This window comes from Camponotus vicinus, unplaced genomic scaffold (genome assembly GCF_025532165.1).
Source record: "Camponotus vicinus isolate PSW18456_S1 unplaced genomic scaffold, iyCamVici1.0 SCAF_2, whole genome shotgun sequence".
Classification (NCBI taxonomy): Eukaryota; Metazoa; Arthropoda; class Insecta; order Hymenoptera; family Formicidae; genus Camponotus; species Camponotus vicinus.
In genome coordinates this window covers 1389814-1414368 of record NW_028141956.1, presented here as the reverse complement: position 1 = coordinate 1414368, position 24555 = coordinate 1389814, and the positions used below count along the sequence as shown (strand labels likewise).

The following is a 24555-nucleotide window of genomic DNA, read 5'->3' as shown; positions in this document are numbered from 1 at the left end:
GTATATTAAATAGCGCATATATACGTGCATAGGGACAGATGCAATTATAACGCGAAACACAAGATCAACCAGATTCGAGACGGTCGATCCACGTGACGTGGACCTATTTCAATTACAGTGTTTGATGCAAACTGCCGGTAATATCGCGACTGTATCAAATCAAAGCTAAATCGAATTATGCGGACTGAAGACACCAATTTGATACTCTATCGATGGTACGTCAAGTGTGCCTCGAAATGGGGCGAATACACATGTACCATACGACGTCGAGCACCACGCCGATGCCGTAAGGATCACATCGGACATGGGATTTGCGCGCATTTAAGTTTCAAATCCCATTGCGTTAATTGACGAGGGAAAACTCGCGTCCCGCAGAGGAACGAAATATTTATTCGGGCGAGTGGACCAACAAACTGAAAACAGATTCGCTAAAGCTCCGGTCCTCGTATGTGTCGTGTAACGAACGCGTAATTGCGTGCGCCGACCCTCGTAATTAAGCTTACCGGAGTGCCTCTTGATTATCACGGGGATTAGTTTGACGAGTCTGGCCGTTTCATTCTACGGGGCCAAGTCAAATGCGGCTATATTAATGGATTAATATCGCTCCTTGCGCGATCCGAATACAAGTAATCTATTGTATTATATTGCATCGTGGATACGTAATACTCTCCACTAATTGATTACCCCGTTGGATTTGTACAAAATGACGTTGAATATCGAATAATCGATCACTTTATTACAATGGGAATTGAATTGTTATTAAATAAAGAATAACCGAGTGTTATTGTAAATACATTTTCGATTTATTTTTACATCTTGATATATGAAAACATGTAAAAGGAACGAGAATAACAGCGTTTCTCTGAGAAAATGTAGCCTGCAAAACTAATTGCATTTATCGATTAAAGTGTGGTTGAAGCATCGTGTAATAACATATCGTATAATTTTATATCTCAGCTGCATCACTGATTTCAAAAGGGTTAGCCCTATTAAAATTATGACTGTAGCTGATGAGATAATTAAATTTTCCGTGTAACCCACTGCGCATATTGCAGTATTTAACAGTGAAAGGACGATGTACGTTGCTTCGGTCGGGTAGTATCTCTATCGCATCTACCATCTTTTTACCTCTTTGTTATAATGATATATAATCACGCGTGCGATTACATACAAGATAAGAATTTTATTTCCAGAAACGTAGGATGGTTTATTACGGTAATTTATTACGTTTTATTAGAGCCACGAAAGGTTACGTAAGAAAATTTGACCGCGATAAATTGAAATCTTTAGCAATTAAGAGATATAAATATGGCACAAGATTCTCATTTATAGCATGCAACTTTTAGCAGGATGCAAAATGTTTTTCAATAACCGATAGATTCGCTCGGCGGAGAATCGAAATCGGTGAATCAGTCATAAATCACTGAAGAAACGATCGATTTCTTACCGCGTTTCTCGGTCACGTCGGCAATATTCTCGTTTATCGCACGAATTAGCTGGATGAAACTGACCGTCTCACTCTCTCGAAGCTCCGTGTCGAACGCAGTCACGTAGATCGCGCGCTTTCGTATATCCGGGCAAGAAGTGGGGGTGGATTCCGGGGCGCTGGCTGATAGCGCCGGCTAGCAGGGAGCATGTTGAAAGCATTAGGAAGTTTCTTGCGGCCCTCGACGGTAGAAATTAGAGGCAATCATTCTCGGCTTAACCGATGCACGGGTTCGAACCGGGGTTTTGTACCGCGTTCCCTTCCCTTCTTCCCATCCCTCGAAGAATACCGAGCCCGTCCTTCTAATAACGGCAACCCTCGCGAAACCCCTCGTCGGTTGCGAGACATCGCCGATTGTGTTTTGCACGCCGCGATATCATTTCGTTGAATGTAAGATATTATCAATTTCCCCCAGTTGTCGATATACTCAAGATTCTATTCTACGGATAATTTTATAATGTAATGTTATTATTATTATTAGAATTTGTTATTTAATTTAGTGTTATATATTAATATTAATATTATATTATTTAAAAATTTTTTAAAGTGCTTTTAGAAATACAGAACAACTTTTAATAGAGAATCAATTATTGGTAAATGATATTAATGGATATATTAATAATAAAATATTAATGGATAATGTTAAAAGCGAAAAGATCCTTTGATTGTCGACGCGCGATTTTAATGATTTATTTTTCTCATACGCGATTTTTCTTGCAATATCTTTCAAACTCTTTTATTCGGATATCTCCTCTGCTAGTTACGTATGCCAAGTTCGTCCAGTTAACAAGCCCGATTCTCTTTAATTAAATACAATTCTACTTGCAAAGATCTGTGCAGGAATCTTTCTTTCCTCTGTATTAAATTACATTCGCTTTAAATCGTCGAAATATAGTCTTACTTCAACACAGAAATTGCTTTATCTCGTTTTATTTATTATAGAGATGTTTAAATTATTTGTTCAGTTCAATTTGTCGTAAGAATTCTTCTTATAATTTAAACGCCTGTGCATTTTTCAGGAACAATATGGATACGTAAAATTTTCCTTTCAGCACGTTCAATAATAATATCGGTTTCTTATATTACATCCAGTATATTACAGTTGAATCATTAATACAGTCTTAAAAATTAATTAATAATGATATAAATTTGTAACAAATGAAATGAAATTATCTAATATTGAAATCTATATTAATAAAGGAGCATTAAATTAATGAGTCTTAATTAAAATGAAACTTGCAATAGCATTATTATTAAAATCCCATTGTTAAAATTAAGATTGTCTAAAAAATTAAGATATAAAATTAAGATTTCCTTTTCCGATACATCCGAGACGTTACGTGCCTCGAACAGGATTTTTCTTCTTCGAGCGAAACGCTTTCGGAGGAAAGATTGGTCGCGCGAGTACCGTTGAATAATTCACGTTACAACTTTCAAAGTGCCTGTCCGAGTATCTCGGCGGCGACAGGCGCGATGTCACGGACACAAGCGTGTCGTAACGTCGCGGTGATGTTCAAGTGACGCGAGAACGACCGGAACGGACGACGAGCCGGAAATAAATGCCCGGCTGCGCTAAGGCAGATTACCGAGGTAGACCATCGGGAGAGGAGACGGTCTACTCGCGGTTGTGTTACCGCCGGAAACGTGGAAAGCGTGAAAGATCGCCCGTTATCCCGCGCGAAAGTACTTTCCATTTAATCACGCGGCGAGGGGACCGGCGGGGTTCGCGCGGTCTGGCTCGCCGGCGTTAATTGAATTAGAGAATGGAATTAAGTTAACAATTTCGTCCGAATAGCCCGACTTCTACGACCCAGGCAATTATCTGTAACCGACTCGCGCCGTGTACGTACGTAGGTAGATAGGTGAGTAGAGATAGAGACTAGCCCTAGGTAGAGCGCGTCGTATTCTCGCACCGGGTTGTATGACCGGCATTGCCGTTATTCGCGCCATATATCTCGCCCGCCTTAGAGAAGTCGTCCCCCCCCCTTTCACCCCTCTTCCGGTATTAAATAATCCGATAGCGTACTTTTAACGGGCCGCGGTGCCAAGAATACCACACCATGCGGTGCGATATATCGAGAAAGAGAAGAGGGGTGAAGGGGAGGCGAAACGCACGTCCGTATGTACGTACCATACTGCCGTAGAGTAACGAGCACTTACGCTGATGAAATTACATTTGGAATTCCGTTAAAACTTGCGATGCAGAAAGAAAGAGAGAGAGAGAGAGTACATTGCAATCGTACGCGGCGATCTACTTAATCTCTTGTAGAAATGCATATACATGGTATAGGTTTGTGCACTGAATTCTGCGCGCGTTCTTTTTTCCACCTCCGCTTATCTCCACCTGATGACGACTTTATTTATCTTTAATTACATCTCGCCCGCTCGCGAAATATCTCTCGACCCGAATTGAGTTAACCAATACGTTTGTCGAGATTCCGCGATATACTCCGCGCTTCAAACGAGTGTTATCGTTCGAAATCTCGAGATACATTCGCGGTGCGAAATAAAATGATTCTCTTTCTACACGTGACTCAATTAGTGTCGCATGAATAAGCGATCGCCGGCAACGTGTACGCATATATACGATCGACTACCACCGATTCATGATAATTTTCGACGTCGTTTGTCGTAAATTCTTGCATATGAAAATATACGTATTATCTTGGCATATACATTACGAAATTATAGCTGTATCGTAGAAGGATACGGAATAATGCACGACGACCGCAAACGTTGTTACGTTCACTCCGGCAATTTCGATATCGTTTTAAACGGGAAGTTCGAAAACATTTCGCGTATAACATTTCATTATTAAATCCAGCTCGGCGAAATGCATATTAAATATTTATATATTTATGTTATTGAGAGAGTTTAAAAAATGTGATATTTTATCTCGCATTATTGATTTATTTCCTCCTCCCTATTTTTAAAGAAAAACTTCTATCTAAGAATAAGAATAAATCTCAAATTTTAAACTTTCCATCATAATAGCCCTACATATACACGTAACACAAATTATTTCATCTACATTATTCAGATAGCTTGAAATGATGCATTAATAAACGGATTAGGTCAAATTTTCCGATACGATAAAATGGAACATGATCAATTATAGATTCTTGATGTCGGCTCTCGAATATAAATAAACTTGTGTGATATTAATATTCGGGTAATAAGAGCGGATGTAATTGCGCGAAATTTTTTCCTTGATACAATGATCAAGACTTTATTTGGAATAATCTCTTGGTTTGAAATTCGTTGGAATTAAATCTCAAATCAAGAGATTATTCCAAATAAAGTCTTGATCATTGTATCAAGAAAAAAATTTCGCGCAATTACATCCGCGATAGGCTCTTATTACCCGAATATTAATATCACACAAGTTTATGATAAATTATATTAAGAATCATAAAAAAATCTCAAGTAACCGGAACCGATCTCGAGCCTCGTAACATCGATTTATTTCAAGGAAACAAGTACGGGGCAGTGCTCGCGTGTTAAATGTCGAGAATAATTTATTGAAATGTCCGTCTCTGGCTCCTTTTCAGGTTGATTCGATACGCATGAAAATTGAACGAACACGAACACGAATACGATGCGATGCGGCCGTCACGGCGCGGTTTCGCGAATATCAAACGCGCGGATAAAATGCATATGTCGGCTTGATATTCGGTGCAAACACACGGGCCGTTTATACGATCGTTGTACGTTACGTCTGTACCGAATACGAATCGTGACGTTATCTCTGACGATGGAATTAATTATCGGAAAGCGCCGAAGAGAGAGAGAGAGAGAGAGAGAGAGAGAGAGAGAGAGAGAGAGAAACGGTCAATTATTCGCGGTTTTAATTAGCATCGGCGCGTTTCTACAACTAATATCCGAATATTGTCTTGTTGTCAGATGCTGACCCATTCATCATATACATTTATCCCGACAATATCCGCATTACATCGACTCGTTACATGTCGTCGATACGGTTGTCTCAAAATTAAAGCTATAACATCGCTTTTGGATTAATCGTCGACGGAAACGATCGCGTTGTTTTCAGGAAACGCGTCTTTTGCGCGGATAAAAACGAGGTAAAACATATATTCTATCAAACGGTAGGCAACATTGGGCAGCAAGTCGCACTGACGTGAATCGACTGTTATCGCGTGGCCGTAATAGTGGAACAAAACTTTTTAACGGTTCGGCCGTTCTCACTGAATCCGCGCGCGATCACTGAATCCGTGCACAGAATTCATATTTGACGTTGTTTTGCTGGCAAAAAGCGGAAATATCAGTGGGTTCCGCGCGAGGGAGGGTCGAGAGGACATTTAGCGATTCGATTGGTATTCCACTCTACGACATTGGATAAAAATATTGAGCTTTTTCTCTTCCTCTCTATCTACCTAATAAATCGAACATTCCCTCGAAAAGAGCGCTGAAAATGATCAACGTTTGCCGTTTCGATTGCTCGCAGTTAACTTGGTCGCCGCGATTTTTCGAATAAACGCAAAAGGCTACATAATTACGCGGAACGAGATGCAATTACAGTGAAAAAAATAAAAAAAAAACAAGTGAAATGAAGTCCACAACGGGCGAGGGCCGTCATATTTGAAGCAAACGGGGTCGCGCTTATTGCACCAGCGCGACTACCGGCTATTTTGTTGCGCGCTGTGCAGCTGCACATGAGGAATAAAATTGCACGGGCATCTTTGAATGCAAGCCGAGACGACCGTGTTTCTCCGGGGAAAACAAAATAATAAAGGCGCAAGCCAGTGAGAACAAACAGGGACTAAGCTCGTAGAATCGGTGATAAGCCACCCTCTGCGCCGCTTGTATCGGCGAGTACGTGGGTTCATTTGTCGGAATTTATTCCTGCTCTTAATCGCTCCACAACTCCACTGTAATTTTCTCGGACCAAATCTTTTCGGAGAATTCTTCGAAACTAGCGAAGAAAGTAATGCGATCGATCCGTCTCAATGTATCGCAGGAAAAAAAATAATCGTTCAATTAAAGAAAAAGAAATTTTTTCACTTGTGCGAAATATTTAAAATACAATTTAAATTTAGTACAAAAATTTATACAGTTATTTTTTAAAAATACGATGCTCACGATACGAGAAATTTGTTCTTTCTCGCGTTAATTTAAATTTAAGTTAATTCTATTGCTCACTTTAATAAAACGAAAAAAACTTTTCAAAAAAAAAAACTAACTTTCAAAGAATGAGTGTAATATTTCTCAATGTGTCATTCATTAATTGCTTTAACAACTTGAGCCAGACTAAAATTCATTGCAACCGAATCTCGGATGTTTGCAGCGCGCAATCTGCGCCAGAACAGTCACAATAGGTGACATTATCAAGCACAGGATTTGTAGGTGGTTGTACCACCGGTCCGGGAGTTTGGCCGCCTATCTACCTCGCTTCAGGTCGGATATTTGCTAGTTAAGTGACGGTATTGACGCGTGCGACAAGCAAATACCAATATGCCCCGCCGTCAGACATCGTACATACATATCTATCAACTAGACGACGATCAAACAATTACATTCGTTCGGAAGCCAGATTGTCAGATAAATTCGGTGACTGCGTTTCGCCGCGTTTTTGATACCGTTCCGCACGATATATTCTACTTTATTCCGGTTACACTATAGAGGGAGGGGGGTGTGAACACACATAGGCGGCAAATCGCGCTCTGCAAAAATATTTTTACGTTCGTGCACAACACGAAGAACAACAACACGTGTTGTTTCTCGATCTTTAAAAAAGAAGAAATACGTTTTAAAGTTTCTTTTTCGGCCAAAAATAGTCGCTGGATCGCGCTGTTTCGCGGAGAGAAACTTGGGGAGATTGTTAATAAGCGAGCGATAAAGCGCTTCTCGAAAATCGCTCGTATTACTAGTCCCGCGCGGTAAAAACTTTCCAAACGACGTCGACTACGGACTTTATGAATCTCGTAAGAAAGTTCGTTAAGTCACTTTCGGAACATATAATCCAACGAAAATGTATATCCGAAGATATTAATAAATAATGATGGACGGTTACTCGAGTTCGCATCTCGAGAGCTTAAAAAATTACATTTAAATTTTACATTTATTATTAAAATCGCGCATTCGCCAAATTCACAATTTGCTCATTAATTTTAATTACAGAATACTTTAAATTACAGAATATTACATTAAATATTATTATTTATTATAAAATGTTGTATTAAGATTGGTATTATTGGGTAGATTAATTAAAACATTAATTTTTGTGTACTTTAAAATATGTATATAATTTTTTTGTCAAATAATTAATATAATTATTTATTCATTTTTTCAGATTTTTAATAATTTTTTATTTATTATTTTTTATTTATTATTACATTATTATGTTTGTATTTTAATACATCTTTCAATTAATATATTTTTTGTGTTTTGCGTCGACCATCTACGCGTGTGGTTCATTTGCCTTGTCATTATTAGTTTGTTGATTCTTATCTTTGTAACCACTTTTAATTCTTATTCTTTTTATTATTTTATTTATTAAATGTCGATATGTGTTATATATGTATAATATAATAATTAATTAAAATTATTTGTTGTGTAATGGATTTATTAATTACAATTATTTCTTTAATTCTTTCCACGAAAAAAAAATAAATAGATAAAATTTACGATTGCGTAAGAAAATTATTAATTTTTATTAATACGAACCGCGTTTACGGAATCTGCATAATCTGCGACGTTTATGCCGCTTATCCGTCATCCTTTCGCTCGTTGAAGTATAATCGACCGCGAGATCATGGCGCTATTTCTAAATAAAGTTGTCGTAAACTCGATCTGCTATTCGCCGCGGATTCCAGATTCTCTTTTCTTACGCGAATTACTTCGTCCGGAGTTTACAAACATTATTTAAAGTTTTTGAGAGGACGAAGAGAGAAATCTACTACCTTGTGCCTTTAGTCTTTTCTCGTCTCACTCCTTTCTCACTGCACGCCTTCTTTCTCCGCTAACGATCTCTCTCTCTCTTTCTCTCTCGAGATAGAATGGGGTCCTTCAGGTCCGCTATAATTCCTTATCCAGAATTAATTGAATCTCCGGCTGTCCACTCGCTGTAACGCTCGCATTTATCTTGCGATCCGTGCCAAGAAACGTGTGCCGGCGACGTGAATATTCAATGATGCGAGTTTATCGGATTTTCTTATTCTAATTTATCATGAGAAAGGGAGCCACGAATACATATGCGTATGCTACATTAATTACGATCAATTTTCAAATGCTCTTCGTATGTGCGACGTCAGCGACAAATCGTCGCTACGAGAACAATCGCGCGCCATTTCAATTCACTTCTGCCGAGTCCATGCCTTTTTCTCTCCATGATAAACTGGCGAACTTCTTGGCCGGGCTCTTCTTCAACGCCCGCCGCTCGTTCGCCGCCAATTCTATCCCCCGACTGCGATAATAAAGGAAACGGCCGGAACGACGAGGAAACGTCTTCGACGGCTTTCATTAACACCCGTTGATTAGATTTGCACCGAAAAGTACGTTAATTAAAGATATCTTAAATACCCCAGAACTCTCGCAACCAGTAGTTAAAATCTGTTAAATGACGGACCTTTACGTCGCACTCGCAAACTATCGGACTTTTAATGAGCCAGGTAGATTTTTATCGCCCGTCTTTCTTTCCGCGAACATTATTTATGCACCGGATCGGATCGTTACTCCGGATCGTTACTCTAGGTTTTTATCGCAATCGACGACAACGTCGTCACCCGTATTCTCGCAAATACAATTCGCGTCGCGCGCCAATTAAAAGTCATCGCGCGAATCCCTCGGATCGCATCCCGAGGAATAATTTCTCTCGAGTCGCTTCGAACAAGACCAGAGTCCAATAATTCGGAATCGTTCACTCGATCTCGTCCAAGTTATAATCCACCGGCGACCGTGAATCCGCCACCGAAGATCCCGACAAAGGTTTCGCACGAATTATACGAGGGAGAAGGCAAGAAGAGGAGGAGGAAGAGGAAGGAGACGCCGAGAGAGAGAGAGAGAGAGACAGGGGAGAGCGCTTTGATCCTCGGTCAAAGGCCAACGTCTCCGAAGGGAGCGCAATGTTACGTGGGTCCCTTGGCCCATTGTGGCTCCCATTGTTGCGCAAACTGCATTACAACCGGAAGTGGCCGCGACCTCTCTTCCGTGGCTCGTAACTCAGTGTCTCGCGGCCTGGCTCCGGCGTTACACAATGCAACAGCAACAGCAACAGCACCACCAGCGACACCGACGTCAGACGTCGTCCGCCACGACGACGTTGTAGCGTTCGTCGTGTTACGATAGAGGGAAAGGGGGAAGGGAGGAGAAGAGACGTTATACGTCGCATCAATGTTACGCGTCGCCGTTCGAAACGTTTGCAGCCTTTCCGCGCGTGTATGTCGGCGAGAGGAAATTAATCGCGCCGACAATCCTCGTCATTGCCGCGCGAGCGAGAATTAAACGAGACACAATCCATTATATTTTTTCCATCGCGAGTGTATACGCCAATAACGAAACGAAATTTTTCATATCGCTTCGAACGATTGCAAAATAAGCGTGATTATAATCTAATTCCGCCACGATTTTTCAAGCCTGTCTTTTTCGTCTCGCGATTGACTCGTTTCGTTTTTTTTTTCTTCAAAAGCAATAACGCGTTTAGATGTTGAATTTTTAAATGTTCGATTCTTCATTTTTAAATATATCTTTATTGACAGTGTAAAAAGTGGGTATAAATGTTTGAAATATGTTTAAAATATACTGAAATGTACGAGCATCCATTTGAATATAGACTGTATTAAATATATGAGAGATACGAATATATATTGCGTATAATATAGCTAGAGAAAAACGTTACCTGATTTTCACGTCGTGATGCATAAATCATTATATCGATGAAAAAATTATAGCCATGTAACTTAACGTATGACGTAAAATATTTTTAGCTGCTATTGGATTTTATATTGGTAATCCGTTCCGAGTTTAGAAAAAAAATAATATATATATCTCAGAGAGAGAGAGAGAGAGGGGGGGGGGAGAGGAGACTGTGGATAGCGAGATAAATAAGAAACTAACTTGAGATTAAGTTTAAATTGTTTTCCCGCATCAAAATTTAAATTCTTCCCTTCTGTAGTAAAGTTGTCGACTCATCAGGATCGGTATAAAGCCTGTTTAGAATCTATTTAAAGATGCATTGTGTTTGAATACTGAATTATTAATAAACATATTGCGCTAATAATAATTTACTTAATAGATCTGCAGTACGTACTGGACACCTTATTTTACATACGTTCTCGTTATAAAATATTTGTTTCGCTGAAAAAAATCTCGTTTTTTTTTTTACAAAACTAAAAATAATATTTCAGAAAGAACTAAACATTTCACTTATTTAGGGGAGAGAGTTGAAATTATATATTATATATTATATATTATTATATATTTTTTCTCCGAAAAAAAAAATTTTGAGATATTTCAGCTCAACAATTTCATGTCGTGTCAAAATCATGTTACGTATTTGAAATCTGTTTTGTATATTTTGTGTGTGTGTGTGTGTGTGTGTGTGTGTGTGAGGTTTCTAGAACTCCAAAAATTTTTTGCATCTATCATACATGTCCGACACCCTCCGCAGCGGCAGTTATCGCCTATGAAAGGAGACTGAGGGGGACCAGTCCTCAGGCAACAATAGGGATCTCGTGGGGTAAGGATCTATTAATAATTTCAGAGCGACGTCGTTACGCTGTAAGCGCGCTACTGCAACTCGAAAAGGGAAGAGAGTGAGACAGGGCGGGAGGAAGGGAGGCAGAGAGAGAGAGAGAAGGTAAAAGGACGGTGAGGGCGGATGTGGGGTAGCTAAGCGATTCGTTCTACTCTCCGGAGGCCGACCTCTCAATTAGCCTGCTTTCCTGCAAACTACGACTCCCCTGCGATGTAGCGATGCGCCGGCAGGCCGTTCCGGATCTGGCAGCATGTTTTCCAGGATATCCTGATTCGCTAGATTCAACTGGTAAATCTGCACGAAAGGTCCGAGATGTGTCCATAATTCGTCGGGTCTGCGGAAATCCGTGATTGCGGTACAATAAACTAAGAATTTTTTACGGATTCGAGATATTAATGCGTAATATTTGTGTATATATTCAAAACTATTGAACAAACGTGTCCTCTATAATATCGTATTTTAAAATTCGATTTCTATAGAATTTATATGTTTCTATTTTGTATATTCTCTTTGCGTCTTATTAAAACCATGATTTAAAAGAAGTTTCGCGAGGTGTCGTGAAATAATTTCCTAATAATTCTAAACCTTCAATATAAATTTTTCTTAAATCATTTTTCGTATATTACAGTTACATATAACGTACCAAAAAAAATATAAGAAATACGAAACAGTTTTCATTCTCTTGATTTTATAAGTAAAGTTATAAGGATGACACAAAGCTAAAAGAAAAACTTTACGTAACAAAATAAATAGGGAGGACCACGTGAGGAGTATAATACGCTCGAAATCCGAATTGTGTCCCATACGAGTCTACGCTCGGTCGCCATTGCCCCGAGGCCGGCAGCGCTCGTAGGTGGCCCATGAGATTATTTCGGCCCAAGTGGAACGTGTTACTGTACCTCATCGCAACTAACCATCGGCTCCGGCTAAGCCCAATATCATCCACTTGGATCTAGTTCGCGCACGCAGACTCCCGATGGTGGTGATGGTGGGCTCTCTATTATTTTTCATTCCGCGCGAAATCGAAGGCTCTTCGAAGCGAACCCCAGACAGCCGGCTTAATCCACTCTTTCGCCGAGTTTTACGACGGTTAGGCTGCATCGAAAGCGGGTCTCGCCGAACCCGGTCCCGCTCGTAAACGTCCTAATTAATTTTACGCGATTCGACTTTATAACGGGAGGTTTAACGCGACGACCGGGCCAGCTTTTCCCCGACCGAAATTTACCTTGCCCACCCTTCCAAGGATCCTCCGTGGAAACCGTACCAAGTTTAATCCGTTGCGGTATGAAGCCGACGGGAACTTTCACGAGACGGCTCCGCGCGTCGAATTCAGGCCAAGACAAAGCGCGCGACCCGGTTCAATGAATTTCCTTTCCCTCTCCGGCGCGCATTTTGCCGACCGTGGAAATTATCTGTCAACAGGTCGGTGCAGTTGACAAGAAAAATCGACGACACTTGTTCAATGCGGCGCAACACGAGGGATTAAAATTATGCCCGAGAGGAGTTTAAAGCGTTTTGCTGTACGTGTTCGTACAAGGAAGGATTATTGAATGAAAATATAATGAAACGTAATACGCGAGTTGAATTATTTTACAAATTCTTGACGATATTTATAGTTTTAATATAATAGAGATTATTTTTTTTTTTAATACACTTACCAATTTTTCTCTAATATTTTTTAAGTAATACACTAAGGAGATAATTTATGGAATTTACATTGGAAGTAAATGTAAAATGTATGATTTGCAACAGATCACTGATACAGATCTAAACATGTCGTTCATACGCTGTCTTTCCGGTTATCAATTTTGCAATAACTCGCATTCATATCGAATTGAAAGTATATTTTCAAAGATATTCGAAAGGAACGTACAATATGTGTATATCGCATACACAATATGTTTCTCATACATATCAATTCGAGGGAGATTCCGTATGAGGAAACTGTCGTTGCGGAACTCGCGGAATCGTTTCCCGCATAGTGCTTCGCACACACACTCACCGTAGCGTCTGATACAAGCTGCGTAGGACGCACTCGGGTCACCGAACCTCCGCGATCGCAGGGAAATTCCATCCTTTTAAAGCGATCCTCTCCCTTCTGGGGAAGCTCCGGGAGATATAAAAGCAGGGCGACTTTGCGCGAAACGGAAGCCCGAGCGGGTCGCGTTGCCGGGCGCGAATCTTTGTCGCGAAAATTCGCAGGTATAAGGTGTCGACGAGGAATCGCGCCGACCCTCGTGAAGACGTTGAATTTTATGAAATGTCGCGGCGAAAACATGTAAATATGTAATAAAGCGTACATAAGTTACCCTCCCCTTCCCCTCTTTATCCCGATCCCGTTCTCTTGTCGTCGCGCGGGAAATCCCAGGCGCATCATGCCTGGTTTCACTGATTTTACCGTGAGTTTTCGGAGACAAAGAGACAAGCGTCCACGGATTTTATAAACTACTCGGCTGGCTTTTCGGTCCTTCGGTTTCTACGAAATTACGAGTGCATCGTGTATCTAAAAACCGATGCATTCGTCTTTCGTTGTTGTATAATGCAATTGTGTCATCTCGCTAGTTTAGGCGAAAAATTCGGAAAGCCCTCTGCGCTTTTGAACGCGTCCGACTCTCAGATGGCCGTAATTTACAGATCGTCGTCTTAAAGAGAGTCTCGTGAAAGAACTTGGCTCGATGATTTTTTCAGCATCTATATAAGCGTGGAGTTTTTACCACTGAAATCTCGAACGAGTCTCGGCCATTAAAACTTTGGTGAAGGAACGTACCTCGCGAACAATAGATCCCTCCATGCCACGCCCGGCTTCGCTCCCGATTCTCGGTCGGCAAAAACTCGCGCCGGGACCTGCATTTCCTCCATTTTCCACCTCGGCGAGGCGACCGTTGGGGAAAATTAAGGAACTGATTAACGCGACCGCTAATTTGTCCCCTCTAGCTTGGCATTGCCCTTTAACTTAATGCGACACGGAGTAGACTCGAGAAGGAGGAGGAGGAGGAGGAGGAGGAGGAGGAGGAGGAGGAGGAGGGACAATGAGCGTAGACAATGGTGAGGCTGATACGCTTAGCGGAAGCAAACGGGTCTGCCAAGTTGAAGGGACCTTCGCGTAGGAGTGTTTCGCCGAGGATAGCAAGAGGGTGCTCGGGACACTTAACAACCCCTAAATAACAGACCTACCCTTTGGCCGCTATTCCCGAATCCGTCCGATCGTACCAACCCGCGCACGTAATGCGGCGAAACTGCTCCCATTGCGTGCTAATTCGTGGCGGATACATTTGCGAGGCTTGAGACGTGCGTCGAGTTTTAATCGGCGATCAGCGAGTCATGCGTTCATCGTGATAAAATTATTTCGAACCTCCACACGATGCGTAATGCTCGAACCAAACAAGGTTTCTCTCAGAAATGCGCAAAATTTGAAACATCTATATATTTCGATATTTTTATCCTATTCGTAGGTTTGTTTTTTAACGTAATGTACACAGAGAAAAATATTTCTTTGGATTTAACAAATTTTGCTGAAGTCAAATAAATTTAATTATTGGAATAGTCCAACCAAATTAATATTCGATTTAACAAATACGATTGTTTGACTTTCAAATAACGTATGTTTATTTTAAATAAAATTTTATCTTGAAGAATTTTACTTTTTCTTTGACTTTAACCTTTAACAATTCACAGCATCATGCCGTCTAAAAGTTTTTTTCTGTCTAATTTCAAATAATCTGTTTAATATTTTAAATCCCAACAAAGAATCCAGATTATTAAATAAATTATTTTAAATTCAGTTTGAAATTAAACTGATAAACAGTAATACGTCAGAAAGAGGATGCTCAACATGCACATGATCAGAGAACCTGCGTGTGAGTAGCATCCTCTTTCTCGCGCTAGTGCTAAGAGGGAAAAATATACTTTAGATCTTACTGTTTAATACTAGTCCTTTATATACATTTCATGATAAATATTGAATACGAGAAAAGTTAAGACTGGTGCGCCGCGTAACGATAAGCGAAGAAACATGTGTCACATACTATTGGCTATTCCAAATAATAAGTTAATTGAAACAAACAACACTCTTATTTGAATCAGTATTATTTCAAATAATTGTAATTTTTCTGTTAAACAATATAAATTAATGCAACGAAACAATCAAATTTTTATTCAAACAAATAATATTTGTATAAAATAATTTTTTCTTTAGCGAGACAAATATAAGTCAAACAAATAGATATACTAATATATATGTAAAGAAATACTTTTCTCTGTGTACATGTCCCTTAATTCACACTCGATATATACAGGGAGATCGTCCATTAACGTATATCCGGATTCGTGCGATTAGAGCGTAATGGCGATGTCGATACAGACGACATGATCAATCTACGTCGCTCCTGGAGATTTATGAAAATACTTGCTTTCACTGTCATGTCGTGGCTCAGCCGAAGACGCCGAAGATATAAGTTGAGGAAAGTTCACGCGAAAATCCCCTGAGGGCGCGGATGGGAGGGAAGGAGGGAAGGAACACAACAGACTTCGACGTCCACCTACGGCGAGCTTACTTCTTTTTTTCGCGCGGAAAGTTTGGTTCAATTTTCCCTGCACCACATGCTGCGCGATATTAACGGATGGGATAAAAAAAAAGGAGAAAACGAGGGGCGACATTCTCAAAATGTTCCGGGACGAGTCGCATTAAGATCATGACTTTGATCTCTCGGTCCTCGTTAGCAATTAATGCCTCCCACGGCGAAGTTTTTGTCGGAAGTTTTCATTATTCACACGGTTCTCTGGCAAATGTAATGGCCTGGCATTATTAATAGAATTATGTAACTCTTCTCGGCGCCGCCTCTCTCTCTTTTTCTCTTTCTCTCCCGTCGTAATAATTACGTTCGCGAAGCTGCCGAGCGGGCGCTATTAATTATTAATGAAGACATCATTCTGAAATGCACGAGTGACAACGTCACGGTGGTGTAACCGAACATCTGTCATCGTGCGGCTACGGCGATATATAATTGAGCGTGTTAAAAACAAGCATCACATGTCTGTTATGTTTCAAGCGTGACATATCCGGTTTTTCTTTTCTCGCGGGTATTGGCTAAACTTTTCCGAGTTCTTCTTCGTACAAGTTGGAACTTCATCCGCGACATTCAATTAAACCTCACGTTCCAGTGCCACATTTTTGCGTGCCACCGCAGAGCGGATGGACACACTTCGAAACTTTTTTATATACTTTATTTTAAAAGCGGCGAGAGAGAAAGAGAAAGAACAAAAGACTCGTATCGAGTTTCGAAACTCGCGGTATTATTCTCGCTACGTTTCCTTTAGCGACCCTGTGCGCAGTTGAATGTAGCAATCGCATTAACGAAAAACAATTGGCGCAAACTGAGATTTTCTTTGACGCGCGAATCAATCGGGAAACTTGTCCGATCAACGTTACGAGGAGCATTTCGATCCGACGACTCGAAATTGCCAACAACCTCTCGACTTTTTCGTGTGTCTGATTTTTAGATAGAAATAAAATTTAGACAAAAATAAAATTCATTCGTGTTTCTCGATCACTTGAAATAATTTTAGGCGTATCGATTTCGAGATCAGATAGTGTTTCGATTAGCATAACGTTAATGCTCGCGAAAAGCGTAGCCGAATAGCGATTTGATCGATAATGAATTCATTAAATGCGTTTCGAATGCGACACGACCATCGTCCGCCATTAGCGCGCCTCTGGACATTTCGACCAGCGCCTCGGGTCTTTGAGGGTTAATTGCGGACGTGTTGCGGAATTCCATTAATCGAAACGCTTTCAAGGCTCCGCTTGGTATTTAAACGTCAGTACACGCACGTATACGCGTCGATCATCGGCCGATCGATACTCCATAGATAGTTGCTTTCGTGCCTGTCGACTTAGAAATTACACAGAAATATATAATCGATGGGAATAAACATAAATTTCCACTGCGATATAAGATTAAATATATAATATATGATAAACGTATGATACATTCAACATCTTGAATATATATTGCCTGAAATTAACGCTTTTCATAATCAATTTATTAATGATATACAAAAAGATTTTTTACGTTTTTTTTGGAAAAATATTTTAGTGAATTATATGGCTCAATATAAAGAATATTGTGAAAAACAAAAAAAAAGATGACAACAAATTTTTCTAACAAGAATATATTCTTATAATAAGAATTTAATATATAATAATATTCATAATACATTTTTTTTGTATAATTTGTTTATACATTTTATAATTTTTAGTAGTAAAATTTTTGCGTAAAAGTATTTTTGCGTTTTTAAAGATGGGTTTTACACGAATTCCGCTTCTCAAGCAAATATAATTTAAGTTAATTTCCACTGGAAATCTGCCTTTTCTAAAATCCAGTCATACGCTGCGAAATGCTTGAATTTATGAGCGATTAAACAATGAGAACAAAAAACGCCACGCTGAATCGAGCGTGAGTTACACGAAGTACACAATACATAAAATTGTAACGAATTCACATGAAAATTTCTTGCATTTTCCATGCGTAGCGACGACGACTTGCGGTTTTCCGTTTGCGTTGCCGTTGCTGCTGGTAGCAACCGTGGTAGCAACGGTTCCGACAACCAGCCCAGGAGGGTGGAAGTAAACGGCTTGTTGCGCGTCGACGAAGCCCATTTTATGCCCTAGAAAAAGCAGGAATTCAAATGAGTACCGTTATACGTCGGGGCGTTTATATGATAAAGAGTCGCCCTTAAACAATATTTATGCCCATCGTTGGAGCCGGAGGCATGCAATAAATACTAAGCCTATGCTAATCTTTATACTTGTCCCTTGCTCGCGCGCTGATAAGGTTTTTTAAAATTCCACCTTAAATATCCAGGAGACGCGTAGGTAGTCGGTTAAAAATACCGTATTGATTATCGGCAAGAGGTGAAGGTAAAAGGAGAGTTCATGGTTCGATTTATTTAAATATATATTAAAAAGTTTATTATATTTCGATATATATTTTTTAAGATAATATTACATCTCTTATAATGTAAGATAAAATTACATGTTATTATTTATAAGAAAATAATATTGTCCAGTTGATATTACAATATAAATGATCTTGTGTATTAAAAATAATTTCTCTATAAAAAGAAGAATTTTGCACCAGCGGTAGAATTAACTTTCGATACTATTACACTATCTCATATCAAAATTAACACGTTCTTAATTTGTTCGTATCTAGATGTGATATTCCGTGACTCAATGTCATTTAGTGTATCTAGTAGTGGCAACAAGATATCTCGACCCGATATTACGAGTCTGACAGTTTGACGAGACTTTGTTTGATATTTTTTATATTAGTATCATATATTAATAAGAGATGTATAATTTAGCTTTATCTTTTATTTTTCGATATTATAAATATAGACAGAAAAAGGAATAAAAATCTTTATTAAGAACGGAAATACAAGGGAGAGAATTGACAGGGATGTATTTTATTGCGAAGGGAAGTAGAAACGAGAAGATAGATTTTTTCGTTGTTGTCGCCTTCGTTTCGGGAAAAGAGATCGCTTCATCCCCGTCGAATTTCGACATCAGGAGCCGGCGGCGATTTCCGTTCTCGCGCGCGACAAATCGGAAGCGGCGAGGCGAGACGCGGTCGCTTTCTTTCTCGCGTCGATCGGTCAGCGGTACACAAAAAGAGTCCGGGAGATTCCCGGGAATCCGGCGAACCGGGGGAACCCTTATCCCGGTTTTCTTTTTCCCGCTCGTCACGCGGGGGCGGAGAAGCCGAGAGGGCAGCCGACCGAATCGAATGGAAACTCGTTTCTTGGGAATAGCCTACCGGAAATTTACGGAAGGAATTGGCCCTCCCGTGTGCGATCTGACCAACGAGCTCTATCCAACTTGCGCTAGAATCGGTCTAGTCTGAATTGCGCCTCCGGTCGACGAGCGACCAGCTCTACGGCGGGGATGTCCGCGGAGAAACGAAATTTCATAAGCCGAATCTCTTAATCCCATCGGCCATCCGATTTCGCGTATCGTCCTATCGGGTCGCGGCCGGCAAACCGCCGATGTTTCGGATATTTCCGCATCGAACGCGAGTATTGCTTTTCGATTTATTTTTTTTTCGCGTCGTTCCTTGTAAAATGCTCGCTCGGGGAAACTGTTGGTAAAATTCATATTCCCCGTAGCGTATCAGAGATTAAAGAATCTCGCTGTTATACAAGCTTGGCAAAGGAAGAAATAGCATGCAAATGAAAAATGCTCAAAGATTAAGCATAATACGCAGCCTACGGGCTTCCAATCAGAATAAGCGCGGGACGATCATCGTTAAATGTTCTGTTTTCAGTTCCACTGGTGAACATTAGCGTCGTGGAAGGAAGGCCCGCCGAATTACCGTGCGACATCACTCCTCCCGGCGAAGACATGCTGCATATGGTTTTCTGGTTTAAAGACGAAGCCGGAGTACCGCTGTACACGTAAGTTTGCAATTTTCTTCTTGTCGCGAAATCTCGCTGAAATTAACAATTTGCGAAATTGCGTTCCCTATTACTTCAACTAAATACGTGATAGAAATAACTCTTAGGGATTCGGCCCTAATAAAATTTCGACAAATATCCTACTCTATTTATATATATTTTTTAGAAATATTGATTGATTAAATAAACTAGAAATTAAAAGGAGACGCTCATGTTTGCATATCTCTGAAGTATTATTTGTGATAATCGCAACAAAAGCTCAATGTAATTTATATCGTCTATTATAGCGTCTATTATATCATCTCCCTGAATGAAATAATTAATTTATTTTTAAGTTTTTATATATTGCGCGATTCATCACGACAATCGTCGAAATAGGCGCCAATCCGAGGACCAAGAATCCGCGCTTCGATTTATCGTCTTACCGACGACGCGTACGGTACGATTCCCGTGTCGCGAAAAAATGTCGGGCGCTCCAAGAATCTACGATTTTCGCGACTAATATGTCGTAAAACCGGCCCGCACGGCGCTCTTTTCCATTACTACAGCAAAACGGGTGCGAATTCAACTCGCCTTCCGTTATTAAACGTACATCACCTCGTGCTCGCTCGCCGCGACGCCTCCGACCGAAATTCCTCTTCGCATTCCATATCCCCGATGTGTTCTCCCTTACGAATAAACGGTTCTCGAATTATTACACGGAACATCCCTTCGCGTACAATCTCCTTTTCTTCCGTTTGTCCACAGAGACGAAAGGAGAGAGAAATATTTGCGCGCGTAGCGTTACAAGTATAATTCCCAGATTTTACAGTTGGGTCTGCTTACATAATACTTAGGTGGCGAGCAGAAAAGAAGTTTAACAACGTGGAAAATTCGCTCGATTAAAAGCGGTATTATTGATGCCATCGTATTTTATTTGTCGGGAGGGAGGAAAGGAGGGAGAGGGAGAGGGCGCATTTCGAAACGTGAATCGCACCGCGGTCTGCGCTGCCATTAACCCGTATGCCTCCCCGATATTTTTCGATCCTCGCGAATTGAAGACAAACAATGCGTTCCGAACGAAACGCAAATAGAGATCGGGAATGCTTAACCCGTTCGCGGCAACAAATACATACGTATTCAGTATCGCTGCATTTTTCCCGAATCGATCTCTGCTCTCCGCTCGTGTACGCGAGCTCTTTGTATTTTCCTCATTTTTTAATTCGATCGCGAAAAAGAGAGGATTCGCGATATTCTTCGATTGCTTATGGACGCGTTCCTTTTCCCTGATTTACAATCGAATGCAATCAACCGTCGCTCCATAATGAAGGAAGAGAGAGTTGAAAAATTGAGGAGGATATTCTCTTTCTCTCTCTCTCTCTCTCTCTCTCTATTTTTTTTAATAAACACCTCTTTTAAACTGAGTTCAATAAAAGTGTCACTAATTAAAGCAGTAACAAGATTTCTCCAAAGATCAATGAATATTTCGCTGATCTTCATTAAAAATACCGACACTTTGCTCTTTTCTATTTTATGTGTTATCAATTATAGCAGTGAAATTTCGTATTAGTATTCAAATTATTCAGACTTATGTGCATATTATACATCTTTATTCTTAAAATATGATAAATCCAGAAGAAATAAACAGAACTCTTGATCAAATTTAAATATTTATTTAACTTATATTTCTTCTCTACATATTCAACATATATTAACTTCTTTTTGTTTATTAAACATATACTTGTATTCATCTTGCTGTACATCTCTATTGTTACAAATGTATCTTACGTATACAAAACATAAATTGTAATATTATAACATTTTAAAATATCCATTCCATTTAAAAAAGAATATATGAGAATAATTCTTTCTCTAGATTTCGATTCAAATATTGTATTTCGCAAAAAAGAATAGCGTTGCTTGATTTTTTCCTTGAAAATTATCAACAAATTATTACAAATTATCTAATACTAATGTCATATTATTTGTAAGCGTCGCTCTCTTCGGACATTCGCGAAACATGAATTCTCCCTTCATGGTTATCTCGATTTTAAACGCGAATTTTAAACGAATTTTGCACAATGCTTAAACGCGCGTGCACGCCTAATGAAAATCAGAACGCTGTACAATCAATTTCCGTGGCGTGTAATTATGGCGCGTCAATAAATTTCAATCGACGAGCGTAAGGGGCGATTTGGTGATCGAAACTGCTCGATGTTTCCGAGATTAAGTTTAGCAGCTTTATCGACGTATAATTGATAACGGTGATGTGTTGCTCCTCCAATATTCGTACACTGTTGTTAGGATGTATCATTATCAAATTTCCCGACGAGAATATCGTATCAAGCTTTATTATATATACACGTCCTCTTTTTGCTGTAAAACATGTATATCTATAAACGAGTAAAAATATCGCGCGCGGTCAGATTCCACGTTGTACAATACATTAAAATGATATAATCGACATCCGTTTCTAAATCCGTTCATTTTACAAATATTTGCGAATATTTACGGCTAAACTTTTCCAAGATTACTTCGTTCTCGAAATAATGCGACGCAAGATGAAATATAAGTACGTGTTCTACAACAGACAGAAGTTTAATTTGTTGCACAATCGTTATATTCAGATTGCGTTTTTAAAGTTTCCCTCACGCTCCAGCGTCGAAATAGCCGCGTTTTCTCGAGCGAGAGAAAACAATTACCGAAGTGATACGCGCGATATCCCTCCAAAGAATTACGCGACATTCGCGGAGGAGAACGAATGCCTATGCTAAGGACGATATTTAATTTCCCAAGTCGCGCCTTACCAAAGATACAAGTGCTCGGCGAGCAATTTCGTTCCGGAGTCGTCGGTGTTACAGCGTTCAAAGTACCGAATTAAGGCTCCTGATGAAACATAATTGGAGGTATATCGCTGGTATCGGTATCTCACGTGCACCTATCCACATACACGAGCCACGCCGTTTTCCTAGGGTAATTATCCGACGTAACGATTATTACGGAGGGAAGGCGAAGGAAGAAAGGAGAGCTTGCGTCGTCCACCCTATTCGTCCCGGAACGACTCGCAATTGCGTCCCCTTTCCCCTTTCCTCTGCTCCCCTTCCCGCGCGTCTCCACCTAATGACGACGGCGTTTGTCGCGCAAATGAGAGTGAATGTCGCTAATATAGAAACTTTTTTCCGCCACGGGACCCTTTCGTATAGCTCGGATTTTTCACGGCGCGGAATTGGGATGAAAAAATATGATTTCAGGTCCCTCAATTCGCGAAAGTCGAGCGCGACCGACATTTCCTTTCCCCTTGATACCGTTAATTTTATATTATTTTAGATTATTAACAAGTTCTGTGCGCTTTGATCAGAGAAAGTCGAGGCGATTGAGGAGCCAGAAAACACGCTTGCGTTCAGAGATATAAAAGACCGTACCGTGATGATTATTCGGATCTCGAACGGAAGATTCAGGATTTTTTTTCGCCCGCTCGGAGATCAAAGACCCTTTAATCACGATCCGAGAAGATTGTGAAAAAAATTATCCCGCACGATTTTGCATTTACATTAATTGCATCCGTGGGTGTTTTAAGCGGTCTGGTGACGTTAAAAATTTTGTGCGAGGTTAAAAATTTTGCGCGTTTGTGAGAAAGCAAGTAATTTTTCGCTGACGCTTCTACATCTGGACAGAGGACGTAGTGTAAAAACATGTTTATGTTGTGCATGCGAGATGCGCGATATAAATCTATTGCGGCACGAGCTAGTAAAATGAAGCCGAGATACGTTTAGCGCGCGTTTATTTTCATCGCGCAAAATCGTATCTCGATGATTCGCTGAATAGACGTTACATGATCTGCTTCTCGCAATTTTTCCGGAAAATTTTCCGCAAACTAGAATTTTAATTCTCGTTCGTTCGTGCGTCGTCGTCGCTGCGAAAACTCCCGGTTTACACACAGGTTCTGAGAGGTAATAAAATCGAGAGAAGATCCCGTTGGCGAGAGGAGAGACAGAGAGAGAAAGAGGAAGAAGGGGGAGAATTAGCTCCGTTCGCGGAACATATTGAAAAACTTTGTCGAATGGCACATCCTGACGCAGCCGCGCGCGTTTCGCATCTTTTACGATTATTCCACGCGTTGAGGTTCCTTAATATCGCGCGCTCGGGGAAGGAGGGAAGTCCTCTTTCGTCGCGGCAATAAACATCCCGCAATTTTACGTACGCGTAAAGGGGCGTGACACCGTGGCTTGCGCGTTGTCCTTGGGGATGATGAGATATCGGAAGGAGAGTGATGCACTTAACCCGTTGTTTATCGGGGCGATCTCATTAGGGAAGTATTCCGAGGCCCGTGTGGACATATCAATGTTGCGTGCGCGAGGAGAAGAGGAGGGGAGGGGGAGTACTAATTATAACATACCACGCGAGGAAGGCCCGGTATGCGAGCTATGCGCGCGGCCAAAAGCGCCCCTCCTTCCCACCCCCGTCTCTCGTATCGCGTACACCATCGATAGACCGCCGCCTATATCGCTGTGTTATCAAATATTTACGCTAGCATCGCGACGCGCTTTACCTCCGTCCACTTTGCGCGAATCGCCGAGAGGAGTCCACTTGGCACTTTTCACGTTTTCTTTGCGTACTCGTTTGAAAGGTGGCCTTGGATCAACACGGAAATATCGATCTTTTCCGTTTCTCGAGATTTATACAACTGGCCGAGATTAATCTCGACGAGAAGAAGGAGGTAACAAGACGCTAAATAATTGCGAGCCACTTTTTAAAGAAGCAATCTTTGCCTAATTAATAATCAAACTGACGCAGCGTCGCTAATGTTTCCTCGCAAACGTCGTTGTCGAAGGAGAAAATATATAGACGACGCATCTCGTGCGAGAGAGTGCACGCGCTATAATCGTGATCCGGGCAGAATAGCCGGAACGCGTCGCGCGTAATC

General features: G+C 40.5%; 1 protein-coding gene across 3 annotated transcripts in view; it reads left to right on the top strand.

Annotated features, from left to right (window-relative positions):
- LOC145967459 (kin of IRRE-like protein 1) overlaps nt 1-24555 on the top strand; it is a 372081-nt gene that overhangs the window by 154268 nt on the left and 193258 nt on the right. For all 3 annotated transcript variants that reach the window (XM_083092372.1, XM_083092371.1, XM_083092373.1), the window contains one exon: nt 19523-19652. In XM_083092372.1, the coding sequence (XP_082948498.1) occupies nt 19600-19652 (53 nt within the window). In that variant the 5' untranslated portion in view covers nt 19523-19599. The remainder of the gene's footprint in view (nt 1-19522; nt 19653-24555) is intronic.